Source organism: Phalaenopsis equestris, unplaced genomic scaffold (assembly GCF_001263595.1).
Source record: "Phalaenopsis equestris unplaced genomic scaffold, ASM126359v1 Scaffold000002, whole genome shotgun sequence".
Classification (NCBI taxonomy): Eukaryota; Viridiplantae; Streptophyta; class Magnoliopsida; order Asparagales; family Orchidaceae; genus Phalaenopsis; species Phalaenopsis equestris.
The window spans coordinates 46,472,615-46,489,924 of NW_018164444.1; the positions used below are offsets into that span (position 1 = coordinate 46,472,615).

General features: G+C 39.3%; 3 protein-coding genes across 4 annotated transcripts in view; all 3 read right to left on the reverse strand.

Moving 5' to 3' along the window:
- Positions 1 to 1,710: 1,710 nt before the first annotated feature.
- Positions 1,711 to 9,902, reverse strand: LOC110025056 (subtilisin-like protease SBT1.3). Its single transcript, XM_020725323.1, has 2 exons — positions 9,884 to 9,902; positions 1,711 to 4,325 (listed from the first exon to the last, which is right to left on the reverse strand). The coding sequence occupies exon 2, from the start codon at positions 4,321 to 4,323 to the stop codon at positions 1,903 to 1,905; it is 2,421 nt and encodes an 806-aa protein (XP_020580982.1). The 5' UTR covers positions 4,324 to 4,325; positions 9,884 to 9,902; the 3' UTR covers positions 1,711 to 1,902.
- A 929-nt stretch (positions 9,903 to 10,831) lies between these two features.
- LOC110025064 (pentatricopeptide repeat-containing protein At5g15340, mitochondrial) lies at positions 10,832 to 13,456 on the reverse strand. The gene is made up of 2 exons (XM_020725332.1): positions 11,486 to 13,456; positions 10,832 to 11,125 (listed from the first exon to the last, which is right to left on the reverse strand). Exons 1-2 carry the CDS (start codon positions 13,429 to 13,431, stop codon positions 11,041 to 11,043), a joined length of 2,031 nt encoding a protein of 676 aa, XP_020580991.1. The 5' UTR covers positions 13,432 to 13,456; the 3' UTR covers positions 10,832 to 11,040.
- Positions 13,457 to 15,094: 1,638 nt separating this feature from the next.
- LOC110039522 (xyloglucan galactosyltransferase XLT2) overlaps positions 15,095 to 17,310 on the reverse strand; it is a 28,506-nt gene continuing 26,290 nt past the window's right edge. For both annotated transcript variants that reach the window (XR_002295533.1, XM_020744621.1), the window contains one exon: positions 15,095 to 15,462. The gene's annotated coding sequence lies outside the window, so the exon portion shown is untranslated. The remainder of the gene's footprint in view (positions 15,463 to 17,310) is intronic.

The window sequence follows — 17,310 nt, forward strand, 5'->3', positions numbered from 1 at the left end:
GTGTCCGCACGCAATAATCCCCCCGATCTGAGGCTAGGTGGTGGGCCGTTTCTTCCGTACCTTAGCATGTATGGAGATGTGGTCACGTGATCAGGAATTTTTTTTTTTGCAAGCTGCCAGCACTAGTTGCGTGTTAATCCTCATTAAATGCTATTAATTACACAGATCGTTGTCGCCCCTTCCAAAGGGGCAAAAGAATGCAGCTTCAGCGACAGGAACGCCTGCCATGAAATCTTCATTTACCGTTCCTGAGATGTGTAGCATAAATTCTTCAATAATTAAGAGTTTTAATGTTTAAAACAAATCTTATGAAAATCTAGAGTAAAGAAGGATAACAAATTTGAATATTTTCATGTTTCAGAATTTATTTATGAATTAATGTATGTTATAAAGTGATAATAATATCCTATCTAGATCTCCGATGGCGGCTCGTCATAAGCTTACTTAGAATGGGCAAATGGTCGAATGTAATCGCCATAAGTCCGCTTAGTATGAGCTGATTTTGTCACGAAAAAACTAAAATTTTGTGGGCTCAGCCCGGCTCGAGCCCGCTTTGACTCAATCAAATCCCCAAAGAGCCCGATCCGTGCCAAGCACAACCCGCCCATTGGCCTTATCTCATAAATTTATTTCGCGATTGCAAGCTTTTAAAGAGATTAATTTCATCATCCTCTCTTCTTTATGTAACCATAAATTTTGATTTTTATATTAATACCAACCACATCTTTTATATCATAAAAAATAATCAGTTTTTTATTTTTATTTTTTAATGAAATACAACTTTCATGCATGTATATAAAATGACAAATATGTAAATATATGAGTTTTTCTTAATTCCTTTTTATTTACATATTAGGATATTCCCATTTTAAAATCTTACGAATTTCGATGTATATATCTGATATTAAACGTATAAAAAAATTCATACAAATAAAATCAATTTAAAACTATTGTCGCACATCATTTCATGTTCAAAACGTACATATTGCAAATTTTTTAAATATTTTAAATAACAACATGATTTGATGGAAAGTATTAAACTTTTTATTATTTATTTTCTTATAAAAAATCATTACTTTTTAAAGCTCATAGCCGCTCACAGGTTGGCTCGTCCCATTCAGTGAGCGCTACTGATTATGAAATTATAAATAGAATCCACACTCAAGCTTCGCTCGAGCAGATCTTATAAATAGAATCCACATTTCGTATGTATATATTTGATATTAAACGTATAAAAAAAATCATACAAATAAAATCAATTTAAAACTATTGTCGCACATCATTTCATGTTCAAAACGTACATATTGCAAATTTTTTAAATATTTTAAATAACAACATGATTTGTGGAAAATATTAAACTTTTTATTATTTATTTTCTTATAAAAAATCATTACTTTTTAAAGCTCATAGCTGGGCTCACAGGCTGGCTCGTCCCATTCAATGGGCGCGACTGATTATGAAATTATAAATAGAATCCACACCTAAGCTCCGCTCGAGCAGACCTGAACTACTCAGTCCAAATAAGCCCGACCCATGATGACCCCAGCCCACCCAACAACTAGGTGCAGTCCTATCATAACTAAAACGTTAAAAACATTACACCAACCAAATTAATATTACTATCCTCTAATTTTCTATGACATTATACATATGCATAATGACATGAATCTTTTCAACACGACAGTAATAAAATATAAAATTCATTAGCACTAAATACTTCAATTTTCCATAGTATTTATTTGATGTTGTGTGTCTTAGATACCCAACATGCCAACAATAATATTTCATAAAGATCAAGCTAGGGAATCAGATTATGTAATACATACTATGGCTTGCAACGTTTCCAAACTCAATACAAATAAAATTAGATTCCGCAGATGCTGCCGTTACAGCGTAAGTTATTTATGGTGGAGGCAGCCATGTTACGGCTACCGGGCTCCGGACTGAATGTATTCCGTCGTGCCACGTCAGTGCCCCAAACTCCGGCGATGACTGCGCGGCTTTCGTTCTGAAGCTCACCGTGTAGGAAAGCTTCTGGTTTTGGGCACTGAAGCGGAGTACAGTCGGCTGGACCACTACCTCTGCTCCCTTTGGCGGCGAAACCTTTACATGGTAGGTCGAATTCGGACGGCCAACGTTAGTCACGGTTCTGTATAGTTTCAACAATGTCGAAGCGTTGGAATCCGGAAGAACGGCGGAGATGGCCGGGTAGTTGAGATCTCCGGCGTTGGCTAACAAGTGCTTGCACGATCGGTTTGATGTCTTGGTAAAAACCTTTAGTTGAATAGGAGTCAGCTTCTGAGTACAGAGAAATTCAAAGTAGTCGTTTGGGGTGATGTCATAGACGAGCCCCGGGTCTAAAGCTTTCAGCGGATGGATATGCCCTGCGCCGTAGTCGTAGGGAGTCGACGGCGTTCCAGTGGCGGCGTCCTTGAGGGGCTGCAAGGTGTTGTCGTGAACGTAGGCGGTGGTCATCAGAGCTGATTTGATGGCCGCTGGGCTCCAGTTCGGATGGCTCGCTTTTATCAGCGCCGCGATTCCTCCCACGTGAGGGCAGGACATGGAGGTTCCTGAAAGGATATTGAAGTCGACGCGACGGAGGTCGACGGGGAGGCTGGAGGGGCTGGCATCACCGCTCCAGGCAGCGAGGATGTTCACTCCCGGAGCCACCATGTCGGGTTTGAGAATCTCAAGCGTGAGAAAATTTGGGCCTCTTGACGAGAATGCAGCGACGACGGGAGATGGCCGGATTCCGAGTTTAGTGCCTTCGAAAGTAAGCGTTGCGGTTGCTTGGGGAATGGTTTTGATGTAACGCTTAATCGACTTCCCGGCTGTTTCTCCAACGGCTACTGCGGGGAGGAGGTGGCTGTCGGCGACGAGTTCTTCTCCATTTGCAGCGGTGTTTGCTAAAATCATTCCAATGCCGCCGGCTTGTTTTACGACATGTCCTTTCTCCACCCGCGGGCTGATGCCTCTGTCGCAGATCACGATCTTGCCGACGACAATGCGGGGGTCGAGGGTGCCATCAAGACATAGGGATCTCGGGTCCGGGTTGGTGAGATTGGCGCCCATGTAAACCAGGGGGTACTGCCTCTGCTGCGCGAGATTACGGATGCCTTTGTAGAGGGAGACGCCGGTCAAATTGATACCGTTCCCCAGCCGAACCGTCGCCGGGAAATCTCGGTCCATTGTGCTTGCCCCGACAGTGGCTATCCATGGCGAGATGTTGGTGAGACTGATCGGATCCGGTCCCCCGTTTCCGGCCGAGCAAGCGACAAACACTCCCATCTCCATTGCGCCAAATGTGGCAACGGAGAGACTGTCACGGTAGTAGGAAGATATTCCACCGCCGAGGGAGATGGAGAGCACGTCCACCCCGTCGGCGACAGCCTGGTCGACGGCCGCCAAAATGTCGGAGCTGAAGCAACCGCCGCTCCAGCAAACTTTATAAGCGGCAATGCGGGCGCCGGGCGCCATTCCGCGTGCGGTGCCGCTGGCGTAGCCTAGGAGGTTAGCGCCGGCAACAGGAGCTCCGCCGACGGTGGCGGCAGTGTGGGTTCCGTGCCCGTCTTGATCCCTGGGTGATTTGTACTCCGCTTTCTCGTCAATGGCCCCGGTTGCTGCTTCGTAGCCGCGGAAGAAAATCCGCGCGCCGACAATCTTTCGGTTGCAATTGCTGGTTTTGAAGCCGCGACCGGTCTCGCAAGCGCCTTTCCATCGGGCTGGAACAGGTGCCATGTTCCTATCATTAAAGCTCGGGCTTTCCGGCCAGATTCCGGTGTCCAGCACCCCCACAATGACGTCGTGATCAGCGACCGACACGGGAAGGTCACTGTTGGGGGTTTCGGATTCGATGCCGAGAAACTCTGGGCTTCGGGTGGTATGCAAATAGTATGTTGTTTCAGGGAGCACATTGACGACGCCTGAGTAGGCCTCGAGATGCTCTGCCTCAGCTTCGCTGAGCGTGACGGCGAAGCCATGAAAGGCGTGTTCGTAGCTGTAAATGATCCGCTGGGTTGCTTCATGGACTGAAGAGGAGACGGATGACTTGACGAGGGATGTGTACCAGTTGAGGTGGTGAGAGAAGGATGCAGGCATCTCTGATTTAGCCATGTGGATGATATAGGTCTTGGTGGGGCGATTGTGCGCTGTGGCATTGTTGAGGGATGAGATAAGATGGAGAACAGTGAGGAGGAGTGGGAGACATCTTGCTGAGCTTCCCGTCATGGAGGACAGACGAGGGAAGCGAAGAGTAGAGATGAACAGGGCTAAACTGATTTTCACTTTATGTAGAAACTGAAGAGAGGGGATGGGGGTGATCATCACTGTTGCAATGAGTGCTGAGGTGAGCAAATAAAGTTGGTAGGTATTGGTTGATGAGTAATTATGTGCATATTGAAGGCCACCGCTACTCGCAGAGTTTAATAATAATTTTTTTTTTCGTTTATATCATCCAAATTTTTTATATCATATAAAAAAAATTAAAATTGTAAAAAAAATTAAAATTATTTCTTTCTTTTTAATAGTAAATTTTATTAAAATAAGTTTGAAATTATATATATATATTGTAAAAACTTAAGAGTTGAGAGTGAGGATTGATTTAAATTGCATGAGCTTAAACAAATATGGAGAATTAAATATATAATAAATTACATTTATAGATTTTTACATGGAATGCTCCAAATACCATGAAGTAGCCTAGGTGCCTATATTATATTATGCATAGGTCTTCACATGTCAGAACGGATTATATTAAAGCATACAGCTGTTATAGAAACCATATTCGTGACTTAGTGTGCTCATATTCAAGCACTACAAATAAGGGTGGAAAGATGTTTTAATTTATACCAGTTGTTGAGTTGTATATATAAAGCAAAATGATCAACTAAGAAGTGGAAAATAGAATGAGAAAATTCACACTAAAAAAAACAATACAGCGGAACACACATATTTACATGGTTCGACAAATTGCATATGTCCACGGAGTTGCAGAGGATTTTACTACTTGAGGAATTTACATCAGTCGATCGTCTCGACTTACAAGAGGAATCTCTTACTTCGTTGTTCTCTCTTATTCTTTCTCTTTTCTTCTTCCTTCACTGCAAGTAACTACACATTGCACTTTTTTTCCTCTGTCCCAAGGAAGTCCGAAGTGACTTAGAAAAAACCAAAGGAAAGCCGCTGTGATGCCTTTTATTGCAAACAGGAAGGGAGACGTCGCAACTATTCACGAACAAGAGCGAGAGCTTGCTGACAGAGAGTGATACGCGACTCGTCGCGAAGTTGAGGGAGACGCGACAACCGGGCCAAGTGAGGGTTTCTCTTCGCAAAACAAGGGGTGAGGGCGGTTGCGGTTCGCAGGTTTAATCGGGCTTCAGCTAACAATCTCCCACTTGGAGACCAATACACAAGCTACAACGTCTTCTTCCTAGAACTGATATCCTCCATTGACGTCGTCGACCTTTACTTCAAACATGTATCATCTACTTCTGTAACTCAAATCCTTTGTCTTCACTCCAGAAGACCAACTGAAGCTGTGCATAACTTCAGTTTCTCAAGAGTAAAACCCTCAGTCAACATATCAGCAAGGTCAATATAGTTTTGCGCTTCTAAGTTATTTCTTGAATTACTCTTGTCTCTGCTTACAACTCCCACTGCATGGGCAATATCCTACCTCATCTGAAAACATTTTTCAACAAGTCTAGTCTTGTTCTTATTACTTTCATCATGCTCAGTCTTCACACTTGTGTACTGTCTTCTTCCTTGGTGGAAGTTCTGTCAGCTCGCACTTGCTCGAACTTTCATCTTGCAATATTTCTTCATAGGCCTATGGTTCTCCATCATCTGTCTGTGGAACAATATGAATGAGTGTCTCGTACCTGCTCTCCTATTCACGTCCATCATCAACAGAATTATGAACTGTCAATAATAGTGCATCTTGTACTTCCTTAGATACCACATTTATGCGACCATTCTTCATCTTATTGGGATTTCTGCAGTTCCTCTTTATGTGGTCAGCCATGCCACAATTTCAGCATGTTGCATGTTGACCAGACTTTGATTTTAATCTCCCTCTATTTGAGTTCATATCATGTAATCTCCCTCTGAAATCAACATTAAGTGTCGAACTCGTACCTGAGATCCCGCTAGAATCTTTCCTGCGCATCTCCTCAGCCAAAATCAAATCACATATATCATCATATTTCAGTTTAGATTTACCTGCATAACTGTTAACTGTCATCCTCACGAGTTATCAGCTATTTGGCAATAATACCAACAATATCAGTGTTGTATCTCATCATCACAATCAATTTCAACAGACGACAATTGATTTGTGATAGTATTAAAATTATTCAGGTTTTGAGCAACAGAAACACTTTCCACCATCTTCAAGTTGAATAACTTCTTTATCAAGTACACCTTGTTATTCGCCGATGGATTTTCAACATACATGATAAGGCTGTCATGAGATCTGCAGTCGTCTTTTCCTTGACGACGTTGTGTGCAACAGACCTTGATAGGGTCAATTGAATAACCCCCAGACTTGCCGATCCAACAAATTCCATTAAGTCTCATCCATCCTTTCAGGTCTTTTCCCTAATAACGGAATATGGAGTTTCTTCCCATAGAGGTAGTCTTCTATCTGCATCATCTAATAACCAAAATATGTATGTGTCATCAAATTTCTCGATCAATTTCTCGATCCCTGAAACCTTCACTTCATCTGCAGCCATCGTCCTCCTCGGATCTGAAGCTTGGCTCTAATACCAGTTGTTGTGTGATATATACCAGTTGTTGCGGTATATATATAAAACAGAACGATTGACAAAGAAGCAAAAAATAGAACGAGAAAATTCACACAAGAAAAGAACACCACAACATAACACACAGATTTACATGGTTCGACAAATTGGCTACATCCACGGAATTGCAAAGGGTTTTACTACTTGAGTTTTACATCAGTCGATCGTCTCGACTTGCAAGAGGAATCTCTCACTTCGGTGCTCTCTCTTCTTCTCTCTCTTTTCTTCTTCCTTCACTACAAGTAACTACACCTTGCACTTCTCTTCATCTGTTCCAAGGAAGTCCAAAGAAGAACACGAAAATGTGACTTAGAAAAAACCAAAGGAGAGTCGTTGTGATATCTTTCTTCGCGAACAGGAAGGGAGACGTCGCAACTATTTTTGAACGGGAGCAGGAGCTAGCGCAATAAAGCGGGAGACGCGACTCTTTGAGAAGCTGAGGGAGGCGCGACGATCAGGCGAAGCAAGGGTTTTGCTTTACGAAAGAAGGGGCGAGGGCGGTATCAGTTCACGGGTTTAATCGGGCTCCAACTAAAAAAAGAGACTGCCATTTCTGTTAATTTCTAGGACAACTAGCAAATTCACTCTATGTTTTCCTAGAAGGAATGTCCCACCAATTTAAGAGTAGATCGATAAAATTTATAACCGGAATTACTTGGACCAAATGCCCAGAAGATACCATGAAAATGCGTACTATTTCTTGCTTCGATTTTGTATACAATTCAAGAATCAATTTGCATATAGCTATCATCAAGCAAAATATGGATCAATAAGAGTCCCCATAACTATAAAAAATTGAGTTGATAGCTTTTTTATGTGCATCCCAAGCTTTCATGTATGTCATATGGATATTAAATTTTGACTTCATTCTAACAACAATTATTTTAGGCTTTAGGTCGAGTTTTTGTGGTCGAATAGCATCTACATAACTAGATATAAACTTTGAAGTGCAATTTTGTTGTTCAGTTGACATAACTGGATGAGTGCATATTTGTGATACCCCAAATTACAGATATTTTCAATGCACCCCTAAGCATTGTCATTTAGGTACAAATGACATAGATGAGTCTCATGATTATGTTGTACACACTAGATAGTAAGTCTCTTTTCAGTTGAAGTAGTTTTTATATACTTTATGTTATTCATTATTGATCATCCATGCAAAGCAAATTGTAGTTGGTCCTTAGTTAAAAATATCATTCTCTCTAATAATACATATGAAATGACATCATCTTGACATAAAGGTATTTGATTTATAAGAACATCATTGTCATCAATTGCATCACATTTTTAGTTGTACAAATTCACTCAACAAGTTTATTGTTCTCTACCATTGAAGCGAGAATCTCTTTATTTAGCTTCACATATTGACGTAATAAATCATGTGCTGACAATATGATATTCAAATTAACATTTCGTCCACTATAACCCACATTTGCCCATGTTTCTCTTGAATTTTTACTAGTGCCACTATCCATGGTTTCATCTGTGCTTACATTAACATCAAAGTGCTCACTTAGTGATGTTTGTTGCATAGAAGACTCAACATTTCTACTAACATAAGGGTGAAATAATAGTGTGAGAGATCAAATGATCAACGCACACTATAGTCAATCACTGGCTTGTAAGATATATTATAGCACCCAATATCATATGCATGGAATGAAATTGGAGTTGGCATATATATTAGAATTTATAATATTTAACTTATTTTAGTATAAATTTGCAGTAGTTGCATAAATAAAAATATTTACAATTTTTTTATTTATAAATTTTTGTCATATATTTGATAAGGGCAACATGAATGTGTGAATGACCAGCAATGTGTGAAGAACCAATAATAGCATAAGCCTTAGTAAGACCTCAACTCTACATAAATAACTATTGTGTGTTTTGCCGCTGCTAACAACATAAATTCACATGCTTCATCACCGTCAACTTGAGTTGCAATAAATCGACCACTCTCTGAGAGTCAACAAACTATAGTTACAATGCATTGAACTATCATGATGCAATAAACATAGTATTTTTCTTTTCAGTTGATATAGTGTCATCAAACGAGATATTGGATTTGATGGTTACATCCACCGACATAAACCATAGTAAGATCATCTCTAACTTGTAGCTCCCCATCAAAATATAATAACAAACATGACATATATTTACTCATGTTATAAAATGAAGCATAGTTCCGTAGCTGACTATAACAAATTAAGAAAGTATGTATGTCACAATAACAAATGTGAACTATAAATTGTTAACTAACCTGATCTATGCAAGAAAATAAGTTGAGTCATAAATATAAGAACTTCCAGTTGATGAGGGGTATAACCTCTTTACATCTTTTTGACAAAACTCTTTATAGTTTCAAATACATAATAATTTATACACATATATGCAAAGTTATTCTAATTTGTAATATCATATTTATACAGAAAATGTGCCTAGGAAATTCATATATTAAATTTATTAAAATAAACTCTTATATCTAATTTGCAATTAAGTTTGTGTGTGGCAACGACATATGTTAAATATAAATTATTTACTTGATATATGTAACAGAATTAGATGAATTCTTAGCTATAAGAACTTTCAGGTGAGGAGGGGGTACGAAGGCCTTTTATAACCCAAATTATCCTCATAGAATTTAGGTCTTTTCTACAAAGTTCTTTATAGAACTTCAAATGCACTATATTTCATACACATATATGCTAGATTATTCTAATTTGTATTATCCTATTTATAAATAAGATGTATCTGAATAATTCATTCATTAAAATAAAGTAAAGGCATTTACATCAAATGTATTTTAAATAAAATCAAAGCATGATAGAGCATTGCTAATCAAGAAGAATAAGATAAAGATCCTGACAATACATGAATAAAGATACCGACAATCATAAAATATTATCGAGCAAACTTTTATTGGATTTTTGGTAGTACATGGAGAATTAATGAGGAAAGCGTCCAAAAGCAAATCGATAGATTTTAAGTAAAGAAAACATGAGAGCAAAGCAAAGAAAAATTTATTAAGAATCATTTAATACATGAGATAAAAAAATTATAAGTTCTATACTTACACTAGAACCGTCGAGGTAATATTTCAATCTCCTTCAAACTAGTTATCCTGCGCCGTCGGATTTCCAGATTATATACAGATCAGTGCTCTCTTGAAATTATTAAACTTATTTATTTAGATCACAATTATTAAATTCCAAAAAATATATATAAAAAATACTCTATAATACATAAATTATAAATTAATTCACATTTTTATTCAACTTAATTATAATTTTTAAAAAAAATTTACATAATTTCTAAAATACGGGCATAATTGGGAGAGAAGTGAGTGGGTGAAAGAAGATTGTTCTTGATAATGAGAAGATTGTTCTTTATTAAAATATCGGCCGAAAATGTCAAAAACAAAATTATATTAGAAAATTAATTTTAGAGAGAAAATTGAGATTAATTAAAAAAAATATTAAGAGAGAAGTGAGTGGGTGAAAGAGAAGGGAGGGAATGAGAGAGGTGTGAGTGGAAGGAGAGGAATGAGAGAGGTGTGAGGGGAAGGAGAGGAATGAGAGTGGTGTGAAGGAGGTGAAAGGAGATGAGGTCAATATATAGGGAAATATATGAGAATAAAATGCTTGAAATGCAGGCGTAAAACATGAAATGGAAAAAATTTCAGCATGGCAACGTGCATACAAAGTGCTATGCAATATGTTTGAAATTAATGATTTGTCACCTCATATTAGGCAGATTGTGGCAGTTAGATATGAGTGCTATTTCTTTTGAATGAGAAGGCAGAAACCTCAAATTTATTCCAGTAGATCCATCAGATTCTACTAACTATGCAAATAACAAAATAGTTTTGTGTTATTAAAGGTGCAATAATTACGTGATACTTGTAAAGAATTTATTGATTTGTATACTGTGGTAATTTCCGAAAGGAATCAGGAGCTGAACCTTGCTAAATTGCCCTTGGAAGTTCAACAATTTCTTCATCAATTTCATGATGTTGGCCCAGCTTATTTACCACCAATGTGGTCTGTCCAAAACCAAATTAATTTCTCTCTAAGTGCTCCTCTAGCCAATCTATCGTACAACGGACAGCAAAAATGAGCATCATATTCTACAAGGAATTGTGGATGAGCTGCAGGAAAAATAATTGATTCAATATAGCTTGAGCCCATGTGTTGTCACAAAACTTCTTGTGCCTTATGTGCGTGATCCAGTCTTAGCCTGAGGGGCGCAGCAGGTATTCAGACGTCACAAAACTCCCCATTCCAATCACAACCAGCCACATGTACGGTCCGGTCTCACTGAAGACAGAAACTCAAATAATTTAATGCATGACGGAGCCAAATCGTACACATGACCCATTGTGATTGGAGTCCTGATCCAAAATGGCATCATAACTCCTGATGTAATATTTTTTCCTGACGCGGAAAGCGGCGCCAAACACACCAAAGCCATAAAACAAGCATTGGGCCTCTCCCTTTACCACACCTCTAGGAAGCTGAAATCACTGGTTTTTTAGCTTGCCCCATATATACCCAATATTCTGCTAAGCTTTGTTCAAAGGCAAAAAAAAGAAAAAAGAGGGAAAAAAAAAATCTTTCACACATCAAAAATCTGTACAATTGATTTTACAGAACAAAAGACCGGAGCAGCAAAATTACCAGTAATCGGAACAAGTACACAGACCATCCTTGAACCGGTGGAAACGATTCCGATCTCTGACAATGATCTCTCTACTAAAGATCTGTGAAATCAGCTTCATGGCAGAGTGGCAGTCGCAGCATATGCGGAGATTCTTAAAAATACGGAGTGGCATTCCAGGTTTGGAACTAATAAGACCAAATGCAACGGCAAGTCTCTCACTGTGAGCCAACAAAGCCTGCTCTCGCTCTTCTCTTTCTTCCTCGCCCTCCAAGCAGTTATCCATGGAACGCGGCACTTGCGAAGCTACATTTGGATAGTACCCCGCAAATCGCAAGCGCTGCGCAATCTCATCCAATTTAGCGTACAGCTCCAGAGTTCGAGGGTGCGATTTATCTCCAGCACAGAATCGGTGCACAAAACCGTTGATTTCAATATAGCTCAAGCCAGGTCCTTTCTTTTGTTCGCTCTTCTTGATCTGCCTACGTAGCTCTTCGGCATCCCGATGCCGCCCTTGGGATGAGCACATATTGTAGAGGAGAACATGATAGTCTGTGTTGTTTGGGTTCATCTCCATGAGCTCCCGCGAGAGCTTTTTTCCTAATTTGAGCTTCCCATGGAGACTGCAAGATGCGAGGAGAGAACCCAGAACAACTTCGTTGGGGCGCACTGGCATTTCTCGAATCAAGGTTTCTGCTTCATTTAAATGCCCCGCCCGGCCCAAGAGATCAACCATGCAAGCGTAGTGTTCAACCTTAGGCGTTAAGCCGTAAACTTGCTTCATCTCAAGGAAAAGCTCGCGGCCTCGCTGTACTAGCCCTGCGCGGCTGAGAGCACTGAGCAGACTTACAAATGTGATATCATCTGGCGGAAGACCTTCCTCCTTCACCATTATTGAGAAAAGTTTCAGCGCTTCAGCACACATTCCATGCATTGACAGCCCGCTTAACATTGCATTCCAAGTGATCACATTTGTTGCCGGCATCACCTCGAACAGCGCAATGGCGGCCTCGATCCGCCCGCACTTCGCGTACATATCGATAAGAGCGGTGTTGACGATGAGAAGATGGTTGTCGTCGAAATGACCTGATTTCAGAGCGGTGGAATGAAGCCAACGGCCGACGATGAGATCACCAGCTTGGGAGCATGCAGAAATCAGGGAACATAGGGTGATGTGATTAATTCTTCTGATGATGGAGGCGTTTGGGAATATCATGTCGGCCAGTAGGGAGAAAGCTTCTCTGGGTAATCCCGCTTCCACACAGGAAGCAGCCATTACTGTCCACGAAACGTCGTTCCTATCAGGCATTAGATCGAACACTTTGCGACCGCTACTGATTCCTTCACAACGAAGCGAACCAACAAGGATGACAGTCCAAGAAACAACATTTGGACAAGGTGTTTCGTTAAATAGTCGCCGGGCTTCCAGCATTCGACCGCATTTGGCGTACATGTTCATGGCGGCGTTGCAAGCCGATAGAGTGAACGGGAGCCCTAGTTTGATAAGAAAAATGTGAGCGGAGGCGCCGGCAATGGGGTAAGAGAGGCAAGCGGCAACGGAGAAGACAGAGAGGAGGGTGACCTCGTCGGGGTCCAAGCCTTCACGGCACATGGCGCGGAAGAGAAGAAGAGCACGGGCGGGGAACGCATTGCGGACATAGCAGGAGATAAGAGCGGTCCAGTCGACGGAAGAAAGAGTTGGCCTTGGGATATCTTGGAAGGCTCGTAGGGCTGAAGAAGATGAACCGAGGGCTGCGTACATGTGGAATAGGGCGTTGGAGATGTTCGGGTAAGTGGGCGAGAGAAGGATTCCTGCCTTGAGGAGGGCGGCGTGTAGACTTCGCCCCAGGGCTGGAGGGACATGGCCTAAGGCGCATGATCGTAGGAGAGAACGGTGGTGAAGATGAGAGACCTCGGACGGCGATGATGGTGTTCTAAGGGTGTTGAGAGGCACGTTTCTGGCCATCTAAAGGCCTCACCTTTATGAAGAAACTCTTCCGAATCCAAGTCTTTCATTTTTGTGAGATTATACATACTCAGGTAAATTAATAGAATTAATGGATTTTATGATTCATAATAATGTAATATCTTATATATTCAATAAATTAAATGGGTTTGATAAAAGATTAAAGAGACTGATAGTTATAATTTTAAACTTTGATATTTAGGTACAAGTCATACTAGAAATTATGTAGATGTATTATAATAAGTGTTTGAAATACAACTTTATAAAAATTAATATAACTAGAGATAGAATTACAACCTTAAAACTTATTTTTTATACTAAGATTCTTCTTATTATAAGGTTTAAGCTCCTCAAATGCGATTTAAAAATTTGTTCAAAAGAAAAATTTTTGAATGAATTCAAAGAATTAATACAAAGGATATCTCTTGAAGAAAAAAATTTTATTCGAGGAGATTTAAATGTATTTTTGGCAGTGTTACAAGATTTTAGAAATATTTATGGTGGCTATAATTTTGGAGTGATTAATAAATAAGGTAAAATCATATTAAATTTTACTTTAGTTTATGATTTTTTTTATAGAAAATACTTATTTAATAAAAGAGATGAGCATATTATTATAACAAATCGACGATGAAACCAGCAGCATAGATAAACTCTGGACACTTTACATGGATGGAACCTCTGGAACCTTAAGAAAAAGAGTATGTATGGTTTTATGTGTACTTATATCTCATTATTTGATTTTACCTATTTTGATGTCATTAATAATCAAGCCGAGTACGAAACACTAATTGTTGAATTGTTCCTTTCAGTAGAAATCAAATTGAAATATCTTCTTGTTAAATCATATTCGTAATTGGTAGTTAACCAAATAAATGGGGTATTCGAGGTACGAGACAAAATCCTACCAAAATATTTATTAAACGAGGAAAGTTTGAATATTTTTGAATCAAGCACGCTTTGAGAGAAGAAAACCAGCTAGCTTGCCTTCTCTCTAAGGGTGAATATTAGGTGTCCAAGCGGCATATGATTCTAGAGCAACCTGAACTCGAAATATTAAGCATCGAATCGGAGTCTTTTGCAAGTTGGATTGACCCTATAAATGCATATTTGACCGTAGAGCAAATTTCATCAAGAATAACAAATCCTCAAAAATGCATATCAAAAGCGGCCCAATATTTCATTATCAATAATGAACTATTAAAAAAGCCAATAAGTAATATTTCATTGATGTGCGTTAAGGAGAATGAAATGACAATAATCCTCTAAAAAATTATGCAGGAGAATGTGGAAGTCATTCAAGAGGTAAAAACTTTAGCCAACCGTATCTTGCGGCATAGATATTATTGGCCAAACTTAAGAAAAGACACGGAGAAGTTCGCACAAGGATGCGAACAATTCCAAATATTTGATCCCATGTGATTTATAACATTTTCATAAGCTTCAATCAATCACAAATCCCTAGTCTTTCATGATTTGGCGGATGGAACTCCTCAGCCCCTTTCCTCCCAGAAAAGGACAACAAAAGTTCATTCTTGTAAGGATTAAGTACTCCTATAAATGAACTGAAGCTAAGACACTAACAAAAATCACTGTTGAAATAGTATGCAACTTTATATGAACCGATATTGCATGTCGATTTGCCTATAACAAAATGAAGAACTTTGCGCAAGAGATATAGCTCAAGTATATTTCTGTTCACCATCCAAAAAAATAGCTAGTAGAAGCTGCCAAAAAATTGATCCTCAGCTTACCGAAGAAAAAAATATAAAAGGGCAAAAATGAAAGTGAGCTAAAATATTACCCTTCTTATTATGGGCGTTACGAACTACACCCTTCACTTTTACCGGACACACTCCTTTCATCTTGTCACATGCAATTGAAGCAGTAATTCCAATATAGTATGACATAAATACTCAGTGGGTCTTAATTGTCTTTAGCTTCGGGGAGCAAGAGTTGAGCGAATGAAGAGAACTTCATCACGGAAGTCTGTGCAAACACTAGATCTCTTGAAAGAGCAACGCGATCAACCTGCATTATGACAAGCGGAAGTCAAGAGAAGAACCTCAAAATAATACTACTCGTGAGTGAAGGAATGTCAATTCAAAGCAAACGATCTTGTCTTCAAAAAAAGTTGACGCCACAACTCGCTATCAAGTTGTTGGCAAACTCGATTCTTCATGGATGAAACCATACATAATCAAAGAGCAAGTTAGCCTAAGTGTGTTTAAGTTAATTACGTATTTCAGTAAAGAAGTCCGTAGAACGTGGCGCGGGGATGATCTCAAATTTTTTTATCCCAAAAACATGGCGAGGTGACCACATTCATTTAAATAACAATTATTGAGCATAAGAAAAAAAGGAAAAGCTAAGTACTCCAATGACTCGCCTTTACTGATTTAAGATTGAAGACATTTGACAACAATATAAGTTCTAAGTAAGTTGTTATGACATAAAAAATAAATCTTTTTTGCTAAGGGATAACTATCTTCTCAAAAATGTTAGAGACCCATAAACTACGAGAAAAACCTTATAAATGTAGCTCCCGAGCCACCAAGAAAGTAGAATGAGAGTAAAAATCTCTCAAGCGGAAGACCGAGTTATACCTCAAGCATCATTATTTTCTTTTTATAAGAAGTAACTTAAGACAAAATTAATTTTTCAATTAAAAATCCTTAAAATATACATCGATTGTTCACAAGAGTAATATCCAACAACAAGATACTCATCTTTTTCTTTGTTCATATCCTACGGAGCAAAAGTGAGCATTAGTTAACGAAATAATGAGTTTCTACATACTCATCATACTAAACTAACTTCAAAAACTTGCCCAAAGTTCATTAGGCGCACTTTGTTATTCGTCGATGACTTTTCATACATATTTTGCTAAAACCGCCATGAGATCTGCATTAGTTTTTTCCTTGATGACGTTGTGGGCAACCGATCTTGATAGAGTTAATCGAATAACCCCCAGAACCTGTCGATCTAATAGATTCCATTCCACATTGTCCATCTTTTCCGGTTGTTTTCCCAGTAACAGAAGATGAAGTTTCTTCTTATAGAGATAATCCTCTATCTGCATCCTCCAGTAAGTAAAATTTGTGTCATTGAACTTCTCGATCCCCGAAACCTTTACTTTATCTCCAGCCACGGTTCTTCCTCAGATCCGAACCGGGTATTTGATACCAGTTGTTGTGAAAAACAATGATAATTAAGCGAAAAATGGAACGAGAAAAATTGCACGCAGAAAAAACATCAGAACGACACACAGATTTACATGATTCAGCAAATTTGCCTACGTCCACGGAGCTGTAGAAGATTTTATTTTTTCGAGGAATTACATCGTCGAGCACCTCGACGTTTACAAGAAAATCTCTATTTTCTTCTCTCTCTCTCTCTCTCTCTCTCTCTCTCTCTCTCTCTCTCTCTCTCTCTCTCTCTCTCTCTTCCTCTCTTTCTTCCTCTCTAAGTGAACTGGGTTTGGCTTTACTTGCCTAGTTTATGGCAAGCCATAAGAGGTTATTTATAGAAACCAAGAGAGCGGTAGGTGGGAGGTAGGTGAGCGGTAGGTGGGATGTGGTAGGTGGGCGGTAGGTGGGCTGGTAGGTGTGATAGGAGGAATTCTTAATTAGGAAGTTAATTAAATTGCGGTGGACCGGGTCTCCACATTGCCCAATAACGACAAAGCTAAGAGCATTGAACACTCCCAATATAAACAATAGGAGCTGTGAGGGTGTCGACGAAGCATAAAGTTCATGTTATAGTTCTTACTTGATAGAGGTAGGGGTGTAAACGAACCGAACACGAACGAACAAAGCTTGTGTTCGTGTTCGGTTCGTTTAAAATTTAGTTTGTTTGAAATAAGCTCGTGTTTGTTTC

Coding starts and splice junctions, on each gene's coding strand:
- LOC110025056 (XM_020725323.1), bottom strand. CDS start 4,323: ATGATCACCCCCATCCCCTCTCTTCAGTTTCTACATAAAGTGAAAATC.
- LOC110025064 (XM_020725332.1), bottom strand. CDS start 13,431: ATGGCCAGAAACGTGCCTCTCAACACCCTTAGAACACCATCATCGCCG. Junction 11,126..11,485: donor TGTACTTGTTCCGATTACTG/GTAATTTTGCTG, acceptor TTCTGTCTTCAG/TGAGACCGGACCGTACATGT.